General features: G+C 42.4%; 2 protein-coding genes across 7 annotated transcripts; one reads left to right on the top strand and one right to left on the bottom strand.

The window, feature by feature from the left end:
• Positions 1-339: 339 nt before the first annotated feature.
• Positions 340-10,864, bottom strand: ccnj (cyclin J). Of its 5 annotated transcripts, none has more exons than XM_047350954.1 (7): positions 10,780-10,864; positions 9,540-9,675; positions 5,411-5,491; positions 4,084-4,294; positions 3,689-3,988; positions 2,829-3,015; positions 340-1,400 (listed from the first exon to the last, which is right to left on the bottom strand). In XM_047350954.1, the coding sequence occupies exons 3-7, from the start codon at positions 5,477-5,479 to the stop codon at positions 1,055-1,057; spliced, it is 1,113 nt and encodes a 370-aa protein (XP_047206910.1). In that variant the 5' UTR covers positions 5,480-5,491; positions 9,540-9,675; positions 10,780-10,864; the 3' UTR covers positions 340-1,054. The 5 variants fall into 5 exon arrangements, with proteins under 5 accessions (XP_047206910.1, XP_047206912.1, XP_047206907.1 ...); XM_047350956.1 differs by lacking the exons at positions 9,540-9,675; positions 10,780-10,864 and adding exons at positions 5,193-5,298; positions 5,704-5,861; XM_047350951.1 differs by lacking the exons at positions 9,540-9,675; positions 10,780-10,864 and adding an exon at positions 5,704-5,861.
• Positions 10,865-16,185: 5,321 nt separating this feature from the next.
• Positions 16,186-22,583, top strand: LOC124859608. 2 transcript variants are annotated; one of them, XM_047352493.1, is made up of 3 exons: positions 16,186-16,488; positions 17,285-19,375; positions 20,599-22,583. In XM_047352493.1, exons 2-3 carry the CDS (start codon positions 17,305-17,307, stop codon positions 21,264-21,266), a joined length of 2,739 nt encoding a protein of 912 aa, XP_047208449.1. In that variant the 5' UTR covers positions 16,186-16,488; positions 17,285-17,304; the 3' UTR covers positions 21,267-22,583. The 2 variants fall into 2 exon arrangements, with proteins under 2 accessions (XP_047208449.1, XP_047208450.1); XM_047352494.1 differs by lacking the exon at positions 16,186-16,488 and adding an exon at positions 16,495-17,119.
• The last annotated feature ends 258 nt before the right edge of the window (positions 22,584-22,841 follow it).

The raw sequence follows: 22,841 nt of genomic DNA, 5'->3' as shown, positions 1-22,841 counted from the left end.
TGCCAAGTATAATCATGGAAATTTCCAGCCTGTTCAGAAAGGAGATGGGTTGAATCTAAGACATGCAAGTGCTCTGGTGCAAAATATGTGTATCAACCCTCAGAAGAAAAGCAAAAGACATTGAGAAGATGTTGGCTAAAGCTGGTAAGAAAGTGTCATTATCACCAGTAAAACGAATCCTGTACCACCATGGAGAGGAAGAAGCCATTACTCCAAAATCTTAAGAGTTTAATGTCAGTGATAAAAAAAAAGGTTTGCCCATTCATTCAGTGTATGTTAACGTCTGGTTTCAGACGTAGCTCTCACACACATGAAATAAAGAAAAGCACAGACTCGTGGTTGGGGTCAGCCATGTTTAAGGATTTTTGTGCAGTGAACCTGACAAAATTTCAAGTTGTAACGCAACTATCATGTTTCCCCCCAAACCAAACCCCCTGAACTGGATCATCCTTAACATAGGTTATATTTAAAATAACTGTAGAAGTGCACATCACTGACTGCAATGTTCACAGTGGGGGAATTATTTCCAAGATGGGGGATCATTTTCACATGCTGCACAGCTACCATCTTTGTTCTTGACATTTGTCCAAACAATTAGAAAGAAAAAACATAAAAAAGAAGGGAACAACAAGAACACAACACAAACTCCTATTTAAACCACAAACTTGACAAAAATCCCCTTTTTGCTACTGCTTTCTTAACTTTTAGCACAGGGTAATTAATACTTCAGGTATACTTTGGCATAAAATTAACACAAGGCTTTTTGGTCAGCAGCAGTAACACTAGCAGAGACGGGTGCAAAACGGTGCATCAAAAGCACCTCGCAAACAACATTCACTCTTAATATCTCAACCATTAAGAAAAGAAACATCCCCGTGCAGGCTATGCTCTGAAAACCACAGCATTATAGGCATATTGCACAATGCAAAGCACCTGAACGGTTCAAAGTGCTGCATAAATCTTATCAAGTCTCTAGAAATTAAAAACAAGATTTTGTACACTCTGGCGAATCAAATGATTGTATCTGGTCCTCTCCCAAATAACAACCTGGTGATCATCTGTCGAAGCATGGCGCAGAGTAGTTATAGTGCATGCTCACTGGGTAAGCCCTGTTGGAAATGCCAGGATTTGGATCCAGGGAAGTGGCGATGGCTTGTGTGTCGCAATGCTGGGGACCGCTGGAACCCTGCAGGCTGCTAGTCGAGTGGCTGGCGTAGGACACAGACCTGTGGTTAGCAGCCAGGCCTGCTTGTGGAGCCTTCTGAGGGTATTGCATGGAGGGCAGTTGCAGGTACTGTGTCACAGTGGCTGGCTGGCCTGAACTGTGGAGTACAGTTTGGCCCTGCTGCTGCTGCTGGCACTTTTGCTTGCTGGCCTCTTTCACATCACTGTCATGTGCACTGAAAAAACAAGAAGACAATGAGTTTCACTGTTGGTGTTTGAAAGGATTCACTGCTGTTCATGTGAAATATGTGACCTATCATCTTGTTGTAAAAAGTTTCACACGGTGCCGCTATGAGATGTCCTGTATTTATTACATGCTCTCTCTCCTCCATCAGTGGCAGTGCCTTACATAAGTATTTAGAACTCTTGAACTTTTCACATTTTGTGAGGTTACAACCACGAACATCAATGTATTTTTTTTATATTTTATGTGATAAACCAACACAACACAAACTGCATTTATACTTAGCCCCTTTTGATTGTAGAAAAGAAATCCAGGGCAACCAATTGGCTCCAGAAGTCACCTAATTAGTAAACAGAGTCATGTGAGTAATTTAATTTTGCTGGTGAACAGAAACAAACAAACAAATGGCGTCATGAAGACCAAGGAACAAAACAGACCGGTCTGTGCTTTGAACATCTCACAGGACCCTGTTCAATCCACCATCTGAACACACTGCAAACCCACAAAGACACTTCCCTCCACCTAAACTGTTGACGTGCAAGGTAGGCATTAATCACAGCAGTGGCCAAGAGGCACTGGAGAAGTTGCAAAGATCAGAGTACCCAGAGAACCCAAACATTCGATTCGAACCAAGGACCTCCTTGCAGCAAGACAAAAGTGCTACCAACTGCGTCGCCTTGCAGCCTAACAATGAACTGAACATGTAATATTTTAATGAGATGTACAAAATAGTCTGATCTTTAAGTAAAAGGTATCTGTAAAGCATTATACATTTGAAACATAAAAAAAAAAGTATTGCACATTTGCCTTACTAAAAGAATTTTCCATCATGTGAAGATTTTAGTTTTTCAGTAAAAATCTTGCCCTATTTTTTTTTCCTTAAGCGTTCTTCTGATTCAACCCATTGTGCTGATGGGCCGCATTGGTACCATTGTTGCCTTAAGATCAGGGGGTCACACAAAATCATTCCCAATGCCACAAATCGCCTACGGACCATCCTTTTGATATCCCTTGTTTACATCAAACCATATTCATGTGTTAGAATGGCTTAGTCAAAGTCTAGACTTAAAATAAATTAAGAATCTGTGGCAAGACTTGAATAATTAAGTGCAGACACTCAACATTTAATGTGACTAAGCACGCAAAGAAGAATGGTCAAAACCTCAGTATCTAGTTGTTCAAATTTGGAGGGGAGATATTTCCAAGTTAGCTAAAGCTTTAATTGCAGGCAAAAGGGGGTTCTAAAAAGTATCAGCTTATGTGGGGCTTTATACAATCGCATGCTACACTTTTCAGATATTTTATTGTACAAAAAAACTCATGTATAATTTTCTTTCAACTTTAAAATTATGTACTACTTTATCTTGACCTATCACATAAAATCTCGACAAATATATTAAAGTTCAAGTGGTATTAATACTTTTTGCAAGGCACTGTAGGTACACACATGAGTAGTTTCTCCACACATGGCATGAGGTTCTCCCATGCGTAGCCCGTGAGGCGTTGTAGTCGGGGCGCCCAGCTCGGGGACAGGTGGAGGATGAGGCGTGACGCGGCCACACAAGCAGCAGCCACCAGTGAGGGAGCAAAGCACAGAAAGATGTGATCTAAAGAAAATCAAAAACACACATCAGCTAAAACCTGCAGAAAAAGGATTCTGTTTTATAAAATGTTTTTTTTGCAGAATATCTGCACCACAAGCCAAGTTTCTTACAAACATTTCATGTCAGTATGCAGGATGTTTGTCCGGGCTCGAAATTCCAGAGTGGTCTGTCATTTAATGTTTACCATGAATTCATAGGAGATATTTCTACAATGTTTAGGTTTAACATATAAATAGTAGGTAGGTAGGTAAGTAAGTAAGGAAGGAAGGAAAGACAAAACTCCTCACACCCTCTTCATTGAGTTTTTGAATTGCTGCATATGAACATCAAAGTCAGAACCATCAGATCTTTCTGCCTTAAGCTGTTAAAATGTTTACCTGCAGTTAAGATTATGCCCTTTACATTAGTCTTTATTTTTTATCATTTTGTTCAATTTTTTTGCTTTATATTGTCCATCTATATAATTGTTTTTTACACTAGTGTTATAGATTCCAGAAAGAATACAGTTCAATTTTGTTGTAAGTTATTTCATGACAATAAATGTTTTGATTAAAACATGCAAACCTGTTCCATTATTCCCATGAAATAAATGTTGACAAATACACAGAAACAAGTTCTCTGATTTGCATTATTCATGCCTAAACATCAAGAGTTGTGATTTATTTTTTTAATGTACCTTGTAAGGAGACTTCCAGGAAGTAGTCCGAATACTTGGCCATATATGACTTGGTCTTCTCCAAGCTGGCCATAGGCCAACCATCATGCAGATCTCCATCCAGGACGGCGATAGACAAATAGTAATCTATGAAATGAGCTGCTGTAGGAAGGTACAAATTCCAGCTGAATGTTTCCAGCAGGAGCAGCTCCATGTGAAGTAAGCCCTGCTTGGTCAGAACTAGGTTCATGGAGCTCATGGACCCCAGGCTGTTCAAGGTTTCCAGCTTTGGCACACGGTCCTCTCTTTCTTCAAATTTACCTGTAGGAACCAGAACAAAAGTGGATCTATTGGTCCTATCAACATAGTGACGAGCTACTCAAAGGCAGGGACGGAGAGATCAAAGATGCACATACTTGCCAGAAGAAGACAGGAAAGTGAGACCATGTGAAGCTGCTGGACCGTGACATCATAGCGGTCCATGAAGAGGTCCAGCAGGTAGACGGCCAGGTGTCTGGCCGCGGGGCAAAGACGGAAGCGGTTGCTGGTGATGGCAATGAGGTCTGCAAAGTATCGTCTGAGGTTCAGCTGAGGGGACTGACCTTTGTAGGAGGGCAGTTTGAGCTCCTGTTAGAAAACACATTGATTTTTAATCAATAATCCATAGTGAGGCTTAACTGTAAATGGGCTAAAATATTCAACAGAAGATTGTTTGGTTATGCATTGATTAAACACTGAGAATATACACTGATCTGGTATAACATTATGACCACAGACCATTGAAGTGCACCGTTGTGGCTGTAGGTAGTTGGCAATATTAAGCAACAGCAGGCCAGCTTTTTCAAGTGAATGAGTTGAATAAGGACCAAACAGTGATGGTATCTATCAAAGGTGGTCCAAGGAAGGAACAGCAGTAAACTGGTGACATTGTCTTGTGTAGCCAAGGCTCACTGATGCAGGTGGGGAGTGAAGGCTGGTCTGTGAGGAAGTTAATGCTGATTCTGATAAAAAGGTATCAGAATCAACAGCCCATTGCAGTTTGTTGCACCTTTGGCTGCAAATCAGTCAGGGTAACCATGCTGAGCCCTGTCCACTAACACTGGGCAATTGTGCATCAAAGCTACAACAGAAGACGGTCTGAAATTACTTTTCTCTTTTATATCACATGGTTGGTTGGGTGAGGTTTACCTGGGAAACCTATGGAACCATGATGCACTATGGGAAAAAGGCAAGCCAAATGAGGAAGTAGGATGCTTTGGGCAACATTCCGCTGGAAAACCTTAAGTCCTGCCATCCATGTCGATGGCAGGCCTTTGACAAATATCACCTACCTTAACATTGCTGCATCCATTTATGGAAACATTATTCCCTGGTGGATAGTAGCATAATGCATCCTGGTCCAGTTTGAGCTAATAACTGCCCTCAAACTCCCCAGATCTCAATCCAATAGAGCAAGTCAGATCCATGGAGGCTCCACCTCACAACGTCTAGAACTTTAAGGACCTAACATCTTGGTCCCAGGTACCTTAGCACATCCTCAGGGGTGTAGTAGAGCCCATCCCTCAACAGGTCAGGGAAGAAACAAGGGGACCCGCACACTGATAAGCATGTGGTCATAATGCCATGCCTGCCTGGTATAACATCAATCAAATACAGCATGAATTAAAAAAATCAAAAGCAATATAGATGCATTCAAATAATTATTTTTCTCTATTGCTCAATTTGATGATCAGTCGCCCTCACTTTGTATCTGAGTGCCTGGTAAATATCTGCAGCAAGTTGTCCCTTCCACCATTGGTCCTCTAGCTCCATTTAAGACAACTTCTGGAAGACAAAACCGGGAAACAGCGATTAGTACACTCATGCTATGGGCTGAAGATGCTCTCAACGTTTCAAACGTAACGTTTGCACTCAGAATTGTAACAGTTCGAAGCGTAAAGGCAACATAACCGTTCACGATTAGCGACCCGTGGTGTCAAAACTCAATCGGATTTTCCGATCCGTGACGTGGAAATGAATGATAAGTGCAGACTCACACAATGAGCACATGTGCCTAGCACTGCGTGTAGTTTCACTGGAGCAAAGTGCAGTTTAATCTAGCCGCTCATTGTTGGCTCGCAGGCTGCAGCAACACGAGTTCTTCAAACTACGCAGGTGCGTTCAAGTGCTGCTCGAAAAAACGCACTGCTCCGGGTTGTCAATCAAAACAACCGACCAAAAAACGCCAGGAGACCAAATAAATAGGATTGGTAAAGTGAAATGTAAATCAAGCTATGAATCAACCACTTTCAAAGTAATTTTCCGTTGTTGATTTATTCATCACATCATAAACGTTTTCATATCTGTCTGTAATCATTGTTTGTTTGTAGTGAATTTATTTGTTAAACTAAGGAACCCAGCTTGAAGAGTTTGTTTTGTTATACTGAACAATTAATTACAGCTGCATCTCTGGAGTTTCCCAGGGATCGTCTCTTAGATAAGGTGAGTTTTTTGTTAGGACTTGAAAGCACCACCACTTCACAGTGCACAAGACGCCGCCAATTACAGGCTAATATAATCCGTGCGTGTTTTTTAGTAATTGGATGTTTTCATCAAAACCATTAGAAGAAAACAGAAAAAAATAAATAAAAAAAGGAAAAATTAATGAATAAAAAACCAAGTCAAGCTCCTTATTCTGCCACCAGATCAAATACTTTGACTGTATAAGACGCTGTTTCGTCTGTACACCTTAAAGGTGTAGTCCCACATACTATTTCCACCACAAAACTATATATATATGAACAGGATCATATAAAATAATTAAATATCTAAAATATGGATGAGCTCGAAAAAAAGAGTCATGGGGGTGAAGTATACTTAGCACAAACTGAGCTATGGAGGGAGATACAATATGAGAAAATAGACCAATTTTTCCTTTTTCTTGGACAGTTTTTATTTTAAATTTGGACAGAAAATTAAAACTATTTAAAATTTCAACGCACCTACTGTATTTCAATTTAATACTTTTGTATTTTGGCTGCTCGATGGCGCAGTTGGTAGCACTGGATTAGGAAGGTCCTGGGTTCGATTCCCAGCTAGGGGTCTTTCTGCATGGAGTTTGCCTGTTCTCCTCACGCATAAGTGGGTTCTCTCTGGCTTTCTCTCTGGTACTCTGGCTTCCTCCCACAGTCCAGAAACATGACTGTTAGGTTAGTTGGTCTCTCTAAATTGAACATGGGTATGAGTGTCTGCATAGTTGTTTATCCTGTGTGTCTCTGTGTTGCCCTGCGATGGACTGGCGACCTGCCCAGGGTGTACCCCGCCTCTCGCCCGTAGACTGCTGGAGATAGGCACCAGCTCCCCCTCGACTCTGTATGGAAGAAGCAGGAATAGAAAATAGATGGATGGCGGGCACCTCATGCCCGCCATAAAGTATGGCAGGGGATCTATGATGCTGTGGGCCTGTTTTTCTTCAAAACTGCTGAGAACCTCATTAAAGTCAATGGTATCATGAACTCTTCAAATATTATAGAAGTGGTTTCTTGTTGGCAAAAGGGTGTCACACGAAGTATTTTAGCAGTAGTACCAATACAGGTCCTTCTCAAAATATTAGCATATTGTGATAAAGTTAATTATTTTCCATAATGTAATGATGAAAATTTAACATTCATATATTTTAGATTCATTGCACACTAACTGAAATATTTCAGGTCTTTTATTGTCTTAATACGGATGATTTTGGCATACAGCTCATGAAAACCCAAAATTCCTATCTCACAAAATTAGCATATCATTAAAAGGGTCTCTAAACGAGCTATGAACCTAATCATCAGAATCAACGAGTTAACTCTAAACACCTGAAAAAGATTCCTGAGGCCTTTAAAACTCCCAGCCTGGTTCATCACTCAAAACCCCAATCATGGGTAAGACTGCCGACCTGACTGCTGTCCAGAAGGCCACTATTGACACCCTCAAGCAAGAGGGTAAGACACAGAAATAAATTTCTGAACGAATAGGCTGTTCCCAGAGTGCTGTATCAAGGCACCTCAGTGGGAAGTCTGTGGGAAGGAAAAAGTGTGGCAGAAAACGCTGCACAACGAGAAGAGGTGACCGGACCCTGAGGAAGATTGTGGAGAAGGGCCGATTCCAGACCTTGGGGGACCTGCGGAAGCAGTGGACTGAGTCTGGAGTAGAAACATCCAGAGCCACCGTGCACAGGCGTGTGCAGGAAATGGGCTACAGGTGCCGCATTCCCCAGGTCAAGCCACTTTTGAACCAGAAACAGCAGCAGAAGCGCCTGACCTGGGCTACAGAGAAGCAGCACTGGACTGTTGCTCAGTGGTCCAAAGTACTTTTTTCGGATGAAAACAAATTCTGCATGTCATTCGGAAATCAAGGTGCCAGAGTCTGGAGGAAGACTGGGGAGAAGGAAATGCCGAAATGCCAGAAGTCCAGTGTCAAGTACCCACAGTCAGTGATGGTCTGGGGTGCCGTGTCAGCTGCTGGTGTTGGTCCACTGTGTTTTATCAAGGGCAGGGTCAATGCAGCTAGCTATCAGGAGATTTTGGAGCACTTCATGCTTCCATCTGCTGAAAAGCTTTATGGAGATGAAGATTTCATTTTTCAGCATGACCTGGCACCTGCTCACAGTGCCAAAACCACTGGTAAATGGTTTACTGACCATGGTATCACTGTGCTCAATTGGCCTGCCAACTCTCCTGACCTGAACCCCATAGAGAATCTGTGGGATATTGTGAAGAGAACGTTGAGAGACTCAAGACCCAACACTCTGGATGAGCTAAAGGCCGCTATCGAAGCATCCTGGGCCTCCATAAGACCTCAGCAGTGCCACAGGCTGATTGCCTCCATGCCACGCCGCATTGAAGCAGTCATTTCTGCAAAAGGATTCCCAACCAAGTATTGAGTGCATAAATGCACATGATTATTTGAAGGTTGACGTTTTTTGTATTAAAAACACTTTTCTTTTATTGGTCGGATGAAATATGCTAATTTTGTGAGATAGGAATTTTGGATTTTCATGAGCTGTATGCCAAAATCATCCGTATTAAGACAATAAAAGACCTGAAATATTTCAGTTAGTGTGCAATGAATCTAAAATATATGAATGTTAAATTTTCATCATGACATTATGGAAAATAATGAACTTTATCACAATATGCTAATTTTTTGAGAAGGACCTGTAATTGTGCCACTGAAGATTTTTATGAAAAACTACTATTTCCTACTATGGGATATTAACCTCACTAATTTATTTACTCAAATAAAATAAAAAAATCAGTGTATGATTATGCTACTGCACTAAAAGATGCATTTATTTTAAGGGTTTTTAGATGCTTTACTAAAGGTGCAGCAGTATAACAGTAAGCTTTAGAAACATCATTTTACTTCCCTTACAATCTTCCTCATTGTGTTGGGTGGAACATTTAGCTTCCTCATCCAGCGTTGTTTGTAACACTTTCTCTTGTTTTAAGCATTTTAATTACTACATGGACCATTTCCTGGATTGTGAAGATCAACACACGTTTGCCTTGCTTTGATTGCACATTCTCTATTATTTTCCATTTTAAAGAGTGGCAAAGAGAAATGGGCCTGTACCTAGCATCACATCTTTTGCACAGTAAAACAACATCATACATAGATTACTGCATGGAATCAGAATTCAAGTTAACTCAGTTTATTTATACGGTGCCAGGATGAACAGTTCTGATTGAAGTTAAGGATCAGCTTGTATTGTGTATTTGCCAAAGGTAGGTCATAAATCAATCCATGAATAAAATGATAGAAAATATTCTCTTAGATTTTTCATTCAGAGATTTACAGCCACCACTGTCTGTCTTGTATGTTGTTTTGACATGTAGTGGTTCTGACCCACCTCACTTAGCTCCTCATTGTTCTGGCACATAGGAGGAAGATCATGTTGGTGGGAATTGACATGTTCTTTTCCTCTCTCTCATGAAAGTGAAAGTGAGTGACAAATGTTTCCAGTGGTATCTTGAATGTTTGCCAATCTAAACAAATGAAAATAATCACATATTAAACATATGTATTCATGCGCATAGGCTGGTTAAACATCAGTGATGGTAATGCTGAGATATTGCTGTTTGGAGGGAGCCAGATTGACCAAACATCTCCTCGAAGAGGTCATCATGCTGTTGAGTTCAAATAAAGACAAGTCGATTTTAAATTTGGCCCCCTTACTTTGCACCACAACACAAATGCTGTTTAACTCAAATCACTAGAAGATATGTTAGCCTTCCAGTAGTTTGTAAGAGATTTCAGAAGCATGGGAGATTTTACTAAATTTCATATAATGCACTTTTCAAACTGGGTTTTAACCAGTTCTCCAACTGATGACATCCTGTTGTTTCACACTTCAAAAAATTAATCAGCCACTAAATTCCTGCAGGACATTTGTATAATTAGGCATTTACCTCCCAAAGGGAAATTCAGTAAAAAAAGAAAACGGATACTTGCATACACACCGCTTCCCTTTTAGATAGTTTTGTGTTTATGGCACCATTACCTGTTTTAGATCATCAAACAAGACAAAGATAACCTTAGTAAATGAAAAAAGCTGTTTTCAAATGATGATTTCATTTATTAAGGAAATAAAGCCATCCAAACCAATCTGGCCTTGTGTGGAAAAGAATAATTGTCCCAAGCCTGATTACTGCCTGATCTGTAAAATTCAAAAAATACTTAAACAGAACCTATCTGGCAACTTGAAATAGGCGAAAAGAAGGCAGCACATCATGCCTTGAGCAAAAATAATTCAAGGATATAAAACAAACTCATTGATATCTCTAAATCTAGCTTGATAACTTATACAAAACCAGTTCTGTGACTTTGGGACTACAATGAACCACAGTGAAGGCCACTATCCATAGATGAAGAAAACATGGAACAGTGGAGAACTTTCCCAGAAGAAGCCAGCTTACCAACATTACTTCAAGAACACATCAACGCCTGATTCAGGAGGTCATAAAACAGCCCAGAACAACACATAGAGCACTGCATGTCATGAGTGGAGGTGGCAAAGAACCAATGTGGGAGCAGGACATTGGCAGGCACATGAAGGATGAATACATTTTAATGAACAGACTAAAAGTTACAGGATACAAAGGAAAACTCAAAAATCAGGAGTAACAGGAAAAGCAAGATTAACAGCAAAGCAGCTGGACAAACAGACAATCCCAGGATGAGAGAACAGAAAACACAGACTTAAATACAACATAGGATTAACAGAAATACATGGAAAAACAGGTGGGCACAATTAACAGAAACACAACACAGGTGCGGATCATGACACTGCATGACACACATTTTCCTTAGCTAAGTTCAGAGTTTATGATTCAACAATGAGAAAGAGACTAGGCAAAATGGACCTCCATTTAAAAAAAATGCATTTATTTGCTTGCAATATTTATGTAAAGATATTAATTGCAAATCCCATTGTTTTCCTCTCAGCCCCAATGGGCTGAGACCTATTAGTAATACCAACTGCTCAATTGTTAACTCTACTGAGGTGGTGGAGAGTCTTGTTTGTAATAACTTGGGAATGTCCCTCTGAGGAAACCATGGCTGATCAGAGTAGGTGGCTGGTGGCATTCCTCTCTTAGGTGTCATCAGTTTCGTCTTAAAAAGCATGATTAGCATGATATAACCAATCCCGGTGTTTGCTGCAGACTTGACTCCACTATAGAAGTGACATCTTGCATTTTTACAAACATATTTGTGTTTCAAGTCTTGTTTGGATGTTTGCAGTTGAAAACATCTTCAATATGTTACTAGACAGTCAAGCCCTGTACACTATTTCTTAGCTGTTACAGACAAGGGAACAGCAGCTTGTTAAGTCAATTGTAAAATGTTTCATCTAATAACAAGAACATCTGGCTTCTCTGTGGTAAAGTATGGATAAGAGAACATTTCACTTCCTGATTGCTGTGAAAACATATTAGGTTTTTGAAAACCAAATCATGCATGGTTTTGATGTGCAACGACAGAATAGAAGGGGAGAGGAAAGGAAAAATAAGAGAGAAGAAAAAGCCAGGAGATTAAAACAATTTTCATGCTGGGATCACAGATGATAAGGCTGGCTCTACAGTGGTGCATGCTAAATTTTTAACAATAATAATCATCTTTATTGGTCATTGCACATGTACATTACAACAAAATTTGTCCTCTGCATTTAACCCATCCCTTATAGGGAGCAGTGGGCTGCCATTGTGCGGCGCCCGGGGAGCATTCTGAGGCTAAGGGTCTTGCTCAGGGACCCAGAGTGGTAATCTGTGGGAAATTTATACCACACAGGGATTTAGTTAACAGGCATGGTCTGAATGATGCAGCTGGAGACTTTGGTTAAGACATTTTGATTCAAGTCAGTCATGCATTTTTTAAATTGTTGGTACTCTGTACACTTCAAACTTTGAAGGACTAACAAAGCCAACTGTTTGAATACTTTTTTTTTTTTACCTAAAACGCAGTCATATTCAAAGTAATCCCAATTTGGACTCTGGCGCTTTATCCCAAGTTTTGCTGACATGACGCCAGGTGTGGACGAACCGCACAGATGACTTGACTGACGTACCCGCCATCTGCTGGCGGAATGCGGCACAGCAAGAAAAAAACAACAATATCCAGAGACTTGACTTCATACTTATGCATGAGACACACAAACGAAAACTAACCACATTATCTATATAAATTCAGTTAATTTTAGTTAGTTTTGTGAACACTTATTAGAGTTTCAGTTAGGTTTCATTTTTGGCATTGTCTCGTTTTTATTTTTATTTCATTAAACGAAAATGTTTTTTTTTTACTTCTAGTTTTCGTTATTTCGTTAGTTTTCGTTAAAGATAATAACCTTGATAGGAGCCCTCCTGGATGTTTCACACCATTGCCGTCGTTGCTCTGGCAGCTCTGACTCACCCACTGGGAAATCCGACCTAAGTGTAGTCTTCCTGTTGTATTTCTGACTGGGAATTTGAAAAATCTGACTTCCAAGTACAGAGAAAACGCACCATCAAACCCTGACCTGTCTGCTGTGTTCCCTGGTCTTTATCATGCTGTTTATTTATTGATGTTTTCTAACAAACCTTTGAGGCCTTCTCAGAACAGCTGTATTTAGAGGAGATTTTGTTGCACACATGTGCACTCTATTTACTGATTAGGTGACTGAAAGCAATTGGTTACAATTGGTTACACATTTTTTTATTTAGGGGTATCAGAGTAAACCAGGCTGAATGCAAATGCACACCTTGATTTTCTGATTTTGTTAGTTAAACTCATACTCGTACTCGTCGTCTTCCGCTTATCCGGGACCGGGTCGTGGGGGCAGCAGACTCAGCAGAGACGCCCAGACGTCCCTCTCCCAAGACACCTCTTCCAGCTCCTCCGGGGGGAGCCCAAGGCGTTCCCAGGCCAGCCGAGAGACATAGTCCCTCCAGCGTGTCCTGGGCCGTCCCCTGGGCTTCCTCCCGGTGGGACGTGTCTGGAACACCTCCCGAGGAAGGCGTCCAGGAGGCATCCGGTATAGATGCCCGAGCCACCTCAACTGGCTCCTCTCGATGTGGAGGAGCAGCGGCTCTACTCCGAGCCCCTCCCGGATGGCCGAGCTCCTCACCCTATCTCTAAGGGAGTGCCCGGCCACCCTACGCTTGTATCCGGGATCTTGTTCTTTCGGTCATGACCCAAAGATCATGGCCATAGGTGAGGGTAGGAACGTAGACTGACCGGTAAATTGAGAGCTTTGCTTTTTGGCTCAGCTATCTCTTCACCACAACGGACCGGCACAGCGCCCCCATTACTGCGGCAGCCGCACCGATCCATCTGTCGATCTCCCGCTCCATTCTTCCCTCACTCGTGAACAAGACCCCAAGATACTTAAACTCCTCCACTTGAGGCAGGAACTTTCCTCCAACCTGAAGAGGACAAGCCACCCTTTTCCGGTCGAGAACCATGGCCTCGGACTTGGAGGAGCTGATCTTCATCCCAGCCGCTTCACACTCGGCTGCGAACCGCCGCAACGCGTGCTGTAGGTCTTGGCTAGAGGGGGCCAGCAGGACCACGTCATCTGCGAAAAGAAGAGACGAAATCCTCTGGTCCCCAAACCAGACCTCCTTTGGCCCTTGGCTGCGTCTAGAAATCCTGTCCATAAAAGTTATGAACAGGACCGGTGACAAAGGGCGGCCCTGCCGGAGTCCAACATGCACCGGGAACAGGTCCGACTTAGTGCCGGCAATGCGGACCAAACACCTGCTCCGCTTGTACAGGGAACGGATGGCCCCTAATAAAGGGCCCCCGATTCCATACTCCTGGAGCACCCCCACAGGGCATTACGATGGACACAGTCGAATGCTTTCTCCAGGTCCACAAAACACATGTGAACCGGTTGGGCAAACTCCCATGAATCCTCAAGTACCCTGTAGAGGGTATAGAGCTGGTCCAGTGTTCCACGGCCGGGACGAAAACCACACTGCTCCTCGTTAAGCCGAGGTTCGACTATCGGCCGGACTCTCCTCTCCAATACCCTGGCGTAGGCCTTACCAGGGAGGCTGAGGAGTGTGATCCCCCTGTAGTTGGAACACACCCTCCGGTCACCCTTCTTATGAAGGGGGACCACCACCCCAGTCTGCCAGTCCAGAGGCACTGTCCCCGTCCGCCACGCAATGTTGAAGAGGCGTGTCAACCATGAAAGCCCTACAACATCCAGAGACTTGAGGTACTCAGGGCGGATCTCATCCACCCCTGAAGCCTTGCCACCGCGGAGCTTTTTAACCACCTCGGTGACTTCAGCCTGGGTGATCAAAGAATCTGACCCTGAGTCCCCATCCTCTGTTTCCACCAGGGAATGCGTGATGGCAGGATTGAGGAGATCCTCGAAGTACTCCTTCCACCGCCCGATAATGTCCTCAGTTAAAGGTCAGCAGCCTCCCACCCCCACTATAAACAGTGTTGGCGAAGCACTGCTTCCCCCTCCTGAGGCGCCGGACGGTTTGCCAGAATCGCTTCGAGCCCAACCGGTAGTCCTTCTCCATGGCCTCACCGAACTCCTCCCAGGCCTGAGTTTTTGTGCAAGGAGGAACAGGAGGAGCGCTGCCAGAGCCCTGCAAAATAACCTCCAGCAGGCCACAAATGTGCATGTGTCTCCACAAACGGTTAGAAACTGACTCCATGAGGATGGTATGAGGGCCCGACGTCCACAAATGGGGGTCGTACTCACAGCCCAACACTGTGCAGGATGCTTGGCATTTGCCAGAGAACACCAGGACTGGCAAATTCACCACTGGCGCCCTGTGTTCTTCACAGATGAAAGCAGGTTCACACCGAGCACACGTGACAGACGTGACAGAGTCTGGAGACACCGTGGAGAGAGATCTGCTGCCTGCAACATCCTTCAGCATGACCGGTTTGGCAGGGGGTCAGTAATGATGTGGGGTGGCATTTCTTTGAAGGGCCACACGGCCCTCTATGTGCTTGCCAGAGGTAGTCTGACTGCCATTAGGTACCGAGATGAGATCCTCAGACCCTCAATACTGAGCCTCATTTTGACCTGTTTTAAGGACATTACATCAAAGTTGGATCAGCCTATACTGTGTTTTTCCACTTTAATTTTGTGTGTGACTCCAAATCCAGGCCTCCATTGGTTAATACATTTGTTTTCCATTGATGATTTTTGTGTGATTTTGTTGTCAGCACATTCAACTTTGTACAGAACAAAGTATTCAATGAGAATATTTCATTCATTCAGATCTAGGATGTATTATTTCAGTGTTCCCTTTATTTTTTTGAGCAGTGTAATAAACTGTTGAAAGTTTGTCCATCTAGAGCCCACTGGTTGCCATTGTTATACTAAAAACCACAACGATTGGGGGTACCTCTCTCTGTAAGACTGATTATAACCATTGGAAAAGAGAAGGAGTCACACAGATAGCAGGAATGGAGGCTTTTTATATACATTTTCACTATAAGGTCCCCAGTCCAGCCTGTTGTTTAGGTGAACACTGAGGTCAATGCCGGTTATTGACCAGATATACCAGGGGGGCCAGGGTGGGGCCAGTGTTTTTTTTAGGGCAATATTTCATCATTTCATATATTAAGTTAGCCACAGAGCCCATTGCGGCTCTGGAGCTGCAGGTTGCAGCCCCCTGATCTAGCAGATAAAAATTGTGATCCTATCTCAATACGGCTGAAGCTAAAAGTGGAAAACCTTAATTTTCAAATCATTGTTTAAGCAAATCTGTAAAGGTAAAACATTAAGAGCATATCACCATATGTAATTGATTTAGTATTGTGTCTTCAGTCTGACAAACTGTAAGAAATGAAAATTACACACAGATGTAGTCTGTCTAATAATTAGGTGACCTCTGATGGCAGTTGTTTTCACTGAATATTATTTAGTAGTGTCAGAGTATAGGAGGCTGATTCCAAATGTATATGCCCCACCTTTTCAATTTACTAGTTGCAAAAAAAGAAGAAAACCGTTCATCCCTTCAACGTCCCAGTTGTGCATTGTTTCATGCTGCTCTGTCACATAAATCCCGATAAAATACGCTGAGTTCTGTGGCTCTTAACTTGTTAAACTGCGTAATGAGTTCCAGAGGAATGAATAATTAAGCAAAGCAATGTAAAAGCACTGAAGGCAGTTTGGCTGAAGGCATGAAGCGGCTCAGTATTTGTGTGGAGCTACAGGCCTGGGACGGCAGCAGTAGCAGCAGCAGCGCGGAGGCTAAAGGCTAACGTAGCTCACAGGCTGAAATCCCCGGATGAAACCATCATGGCTGCCATCCGCTGAGCTGTCAAGCTCTCCACAAAAGAAAAAGGTAAAGAAAAAAAAAAAAAAAAAACACTGGAGACAACTTAACATTTATTATGAATTTATTCAATCCGACAGCTTTGTCTGCGGTAATAACTCGAAGCTGCGCGAAAACGCGGTGGTGTGCGGTAACTTTATCGTCGCGCTTTGTGCTGTCTAAGTTATTTCGTCTTTGTAAGCTCCCCTTAAGCGTCACGTTAATTAGAACCGCTCAGTTCCCAACCGTTCTTGTCACTAAATACGTGTTCAGATATAAACACAGAGGCTCAGCCGCTCACTCGTCCTCTAACTTTATTTCTCTGGGTTCTCTGTGCGTTGCAGGGCCAGTTTGTATCGCTTTGTTGTGGTTAAGTTTAACTAAACAATGGACCAACGACCCCCCTGGCTGTGTTTGTGCACGGTCGTGTTAAGTTTCGGTGCATTTCTTGTTTTAGTTTTTTTTAACATGCCGCGAAAAATAAGAGTTTTTTTTAATTTGGCGTTTTTTTTAAGTGGTTCTGAGTCTTGTAGGTGAGGTAATTGCAGCTTTCTGCATGTTGTGGCTGATAAATATCCGTGTTTGTTGTGGCTGACAGTCATGTCCGCACAGTGGCATTTTTAACCAGGGCCAAGCAACAGGTGGACTTAAAAAAAAACAAGTCAGTGCAGCTTTTTATATGAGCTTACTGTTAATTATGAACCTGCATTTCAAACGCATAACCATGCTTGGTGTGAAAAAATTAAAGCACATTGAATATGTTTTGCAAAATGTGCCTTTTACCTTTTAAGCAATGCTGTTTTTATTAACTCGTGCATATTTTCAGCACCAGAAACCAGAAGAAAAATGGATATTTGCACAGCCAACTCCACAGGCCATACAAAACGACGCATCAGCAAGAAGAATAGAAACTGGCGCAGACGGCTCCACCTCAGGAAAACTGTTGTTCAGCCCCCAGCTATGCAAAACGAAGATAAGAATGGACCAAAGAAGATAGCAAAGAAGTGGGAGCAGAACAGCGTGTGGCCCCCATCAAAGGAGCCTCCCCAGGAAGCCCGCGTGACAAATGATGGCGGAAGTATGCTCAGGTTCCCCTGCTCTCAATGCGAGGAAATCTCGGAATATTCCCCCAAAGACCTTGTCAAACACTTTGTGGAAAAACACAGAGGGAGTCAACCAGTTTTTTCCTGTCATATGTGCACTTTTAGTGCCCATGAATTCTCCTACCTTCAGGTTCATCTTCTAAGCCACAAGGACACTTTTTCTAGCTGCAGCATGTGCAAAGACAACGTTCAGCGCACATGGCCTGAGTTTAGTGCACACCTGACAATGTATCACTGCTCGGACGGCAAATATTCATGTGAAACCTGCAAAAAATTCTCCACATGTGACTTTCGGATGTTTCTAGAGCACATATACAGCCATAATTTAAACATTGAAGAAGTTGATGGTGATAGTTCGCTGCACACAAAGGACAAAAATAATCTTCCAACCACTCAGACTCCATGTTGTCAATTCTGCGGCTTTGAGGCTTCTGAGAAATGGTTGATTAATAAGCACGTTAAAGCTACCCATCCTTGCCAGAATGGTAATCAGAGGAAAGACAGGAGGCAAGTTCATTCCATAGCAATGAAAGCAAATAATCCCATCCCCAGCGTAAAGACGAGGTTAACAAGAAGTACAGTTAGGGACACGTGCTGGTTGACACAGGACTGCCTTTCTCTTCCAGGGAAAGAGTTTCTGGATACATACTGCCATCTGTCTGATCCACAAACAACACTAGAGCAGACCCAGCAGTTCTTAATGCAATCTGTTGCCGTGGAAACCGACGACCAGAAGTGGACCAAGGCTCTCAAATCCGTTCTGTCGAACGTTCCTCAGAAAAACGTAGAAAATGGCATCACGCCAAACACATCAGATCTCGCCGTCCTCACAGTCAAGAACAAGATAACAGTGGCTCAGAATGGTGCTGCTTATGCTAAAAGGTTGAAAATGACCTCCACAGATAAGGAAGCTTCCTGTCCTGAAAGTACTGATGGCGACTCTCTATGTGCAAGTGACCAGAACGGATTTAATTTAAATTTTAAAAACCAGGCGCCGTGTTTGCCGTCGCAGGCTGAAAACAAACCCTGTAATGGCCTCTCATCATCTGGCATTGGCACGCTGGAAAACCGAGGGAACCACAAATTAAAGACCGATTTAGAAATCCAGGAAAACAGTCAAAAACGAGAAGAGCCCAATGATGGTTACAGGATCTGCAAGTCAAGTGATTTAAAGTTGACGAACGAAAGTGAAGGGAAGACATCTGCTGGTAGAGTCTTAACGAAAGGCAAGATACAAAAACGACGCCGGAGAAGAAAGGCAAGATTTAAAAAAGTGCAGAAAAGTTCTGAAGGGGAGGCCTTAAAGATAGTTATAAAGAAGAAAGCAGTGAAGGGGAAGCAGTGGATTTCACAAAGCTCTTTGTCTCCAAGAGAAGAGGTTAAGCTAGATGGTCATCTGGAGCTCCCAAATCATCACCTGGTGGAAAATGTTCAAAAGGTCCAACCAGTGCACGAAGTTGACCAAAACTGCATCAAAGGTTCCCCGGCAGACTCTCTGGACCAGTCTAAACAAGCCGCAGTCTGTGAATCTGTAAGGCCAACAGGGCCTGAAGATCTTGCGTCTGAAAATGAATGTGACATGCTCAGAAGCTTCCAGTTAACACATCAAGAAATTCAGGACGACACAGAAAAGTCGCAGCATTTCTCTGACAAAAGCAGGTCTGCTGAGGGAACAAGCCAGACAAATGCAGTGGCTGCATCGTTGACTGATGTGGGGATGCCTCCTGAAGATCTGATGCTCCAAACATCCCACTGCACCACTGATGGTGAAGTGATGGAGGAGAAGATAGGTTCTGCTGCTGTTATGCCACATGGTAAGATGGCAAATTGTTTCTGCACATTAGGCATGGGCCGGTTATCGGTATTAAAAAGACAAGGTTTCAAAACCGCTAAGACCACTTTCTGCTAGGAGAAAGTGCTGGAGCTTCCTCATTCTGTTTGTGGATAGAGTGCTGCCCCTCCCTCACCTGTTGGGGCGCGCTGAAATTTGGCTGTTTGGAAATATTTCGGTTCATGAAAAAAACCCAAAACTCTAAACCCAGAGGATTGCTAACACCCCTCTATGTTTTAAAAGTGCTTCACTAACAAATAGCCTGAGTAAATTACCTGCTTATATCAGTGTGTGTAAATTTATAAAGAACAGACAAGGGTAAAGTAAATTATTTTGAACAATATACCCTTAAACTACTAAATTATGAGGCTGTTTACAGTAAAAGTATCAATACCCCTTGACCTTTTTCATATTTGTCATGTTACAACCCTGCTGGAAGGGGAAACTTACACTTATTTTATTGATGTTTTATGTTATAGACCAAGCACATGATTACCTGCAGGAAAAAGGATTCGTGTTTTTCTAATTTTAACAACTACAAACCTGAAAAGCTTTTCTGATCAATTCTCTTCAGCCCACTGTCAGTGAATACTTTGTAGGACCACCTCTAGCTGTAATTACAGCTGCAGGTGTTTTAGGGTGTCTCAACCAGCTTCCTTCGAGCTCTGGCTCGGTCAGATCCAATGAAGGAGAACTGAGAACAGAAACATTCTTTCCATAGATTTTTAATTAGATTTAGTACTAGGCCGTTCTAACAGATGAAAATGTTTCAATCTAAAACAGGGGGGGGTAACTCCAGTCCTCAAAAGCTGTTGTCCTGCATGTCAACCTGGATGACAGAAGTGAAAGCTTCAGTGTGAGGCCCATACAGAACATCATGACATGCTGAGGAGGTGATTCAGCTGTTAACTGTGCTGGTTGAGCGGGGACACCGCCCTCTTAGGACTGGAGTAAACCATTCCTGTTTTGTTAGTTGTTCTGCTGGAAGGTGAACCTACACCCCAGTTTCAAGTGTTTTGCAGCCTCTAACAGGTTTTCTTCCAGTATTGTCCTGTATTTAGCTGCATCCATTTTTCCATCAAATGTGACCAGCTTCCCCAGCATGATGCTGCCACCACTGTTCTGAATCCCATACCAACTACAAAGTTGTACAATAGTATTTTTCTTCTTATTTTTCTTTGAATCCAATATTTCTTATTTTTACAGGGGAATTAAATTTGGAAGACTCCTGCCTCGAACGTCCAGCAGAGCAGAGTGATAAAATTGTTGAAGGATTAAGAAATGAAGAGGTGCCGTCAGATTCCAGCCTACATCTCTTCAGCGGCATCTGGTCACCTCAAGGTATAACGAGTCAACAGGAGTCCTCACCAGGTGCTAGACATCAGCAGCAGCTGGTCCCAAAACACCAGCTGAGAACCTTGAAGTTAGTTGCCATAAATCCCTCCCAGCTGGTAAAGCGTCCGGCGGGAGACCAGCCCGTCGTGGTGCTAAACCACCCAGATGCCGACATCCCCCAGGTGGCCCGCATCATGGAGGTCGTGAACAAGTACAGGGAGGTGCGGAAAGTCCTTCTCTCCCGTCGGACTTTGAGGGCTCTTTCTGCTCTGAGCGGCGAGGCCCCAGAGCCGAGTGATCCGACCGAGGATCTGGGGGAGAACTCCTCTGTACAGGAGAGGTTCACCCTGAGGCTGAAATTCCGTCGGCTGAGCAGAAAAAAGTACGAAATAGTGGGTGTGGCCTCCCCCAGCCAGGAAGCCGCATCAAAGTTCTCCTGCTGGTTTTGCGGCAGGATCTTTACGAGCCAGGCGGAGATGATGGTCCACCGGCAGCGGCATCTGGTGGACTGGAAGAAGCCAAACTGTGAAAAGTCTTAAACGTCACACACACTGGATGGAAAAACTCAAATCTGGAAAAAGGAAAAGAAATGTTGGAAACACTTTTTTTTGGTCTTGTGATTTCTTTTTACTTTTTTTGTTTTGATAAATTGATGATGCTTCCTGGAAGGTTCACGTTCTCAGGGTAAAAAGTTACCTTTTGTTTCTCTTCCAGTATGACTCAATACAAAGTGTTTCATTGATCTGTAATTATTTGTTGGGCGTGTACAATGTAGTTAATTTTTATTGTTTGTGTTTTGTTTCCGTCAATGCTTTATTTAAGGTGATTTAGGTACACTGTCACGTGGAATCTTTTATTAAAACACTGTAATCTGTTTATTTGCCATGCCATCTGTTTTCCGGAGCAGATTATGTACGGGTAGGCTATACAGTGTGGTAGCTGTCATATTTATATTATTAGAGGCAGAGAGCTGTAGGTTACTCAGATATACCAAATGTGTGTATAAAAAAAAAAAAGTACAATAAGCTGTTTTATTCAACATTTATTTATCCTGCTTAGATTTAGTCTTAATGCTTCTTTTATGCATTATTTTTGGACGTCAAAGGAATCGTTGTATTTTTTAATTCTTTTGTATAAACTCTTCTTGTTCAGAAAATATATTATTTACTGTGAGAGCTCTATTTTTCATGCATGTATGATTTGGATGTTTATATCCCTGATCACAAGATTGTTTTAAATTCTGTTTTTTGATGTCAAATTGACAAAAACAAAAGATCTAGAAGATTTGAGATTTCGTTGCTTTGGACTTGAAATCATGCTAATTGTTGAATTGCACTATGAAAGGAGTTTTTTTTTTCCCTGTTACCTCACCTTATTGGGCCTTAGCCTTTGACAATCTCAAATCCTGCTGTGGCTCTCTGTTTCACTAATATGGCCACTGTCCCTTTATTTAAATGGGAAATGTGTGCTAAGATCCCTGTTTCCAGAGCATCATCGATGATTTCAAAAGAATTTAACTTAATTATCCTTGTACATAGTCCTGCTTTTGGTACTGTAAAAAATAATTAACCTGAGAATACTCACCAAGTGCCTGGCAATTATTACTATGCAATAAATCTGCATGGGTGTGACGGCATTACTTATTGAACAAAGAATGAAACATTCTTGTATTCCCTTCCGAATGATGATATGAGCAGAGTCAAACAGTATAAAGAATTTTATTTAAACAAAATTTAACTGTTAAAATAAAATGTCAACCTCCCTTTTGCTGCGGTAACACTGTCTCATTCCGTATTAATTTCAGTGGATTGTTTCCTGAGCATGAAAAATCCTAATAAAACATGAGTTAAAAAGTTTTCTGGGTCTATGGTACTTTGCTTCTGTGTGGCCAGCAGTTCAGCTCACATGACCTCAGCTAAACAGGAAGTATTAAAAACGTGACTGTTTTACAGTGAGGCGGCTGAAGTTAAGAGACAGGTTGTAAACCTGTCTTAGAGAACACCTACCGGCAAAATTTCTAGCTGTAGATCATCGTTGATGTCACATTTAGTCATTTGCATTGCTTAACATGACAACATGAAACGGCTTTTAAATATATGAAGAAGTTGATGAGG

The sequence above is a fragment of the Girardinichthys multiradiatus genome, chromosome 22, assembly GCF_021462225.1.
Source record: "Girardinichthys multiradiatus isolate DD_20200921_A chromosome 22, DD_fGirMul_XY1, whole genome shotgun sequence".
In the NCBI taxonomy this organism is placed as follows: domain Eukaryota; kingdom Metazoa; phylum Chordata; class Actinopteri; order Cyprinodontiformes; family Goodeidae; genus Girardinichthys; species Girardinichthys multiradiatus.
The sequence above is the reverse complement of the archived record's forward strand: the minus strand, read 5'-3'. Positions and strand labels throughout refer to the sequence as shown.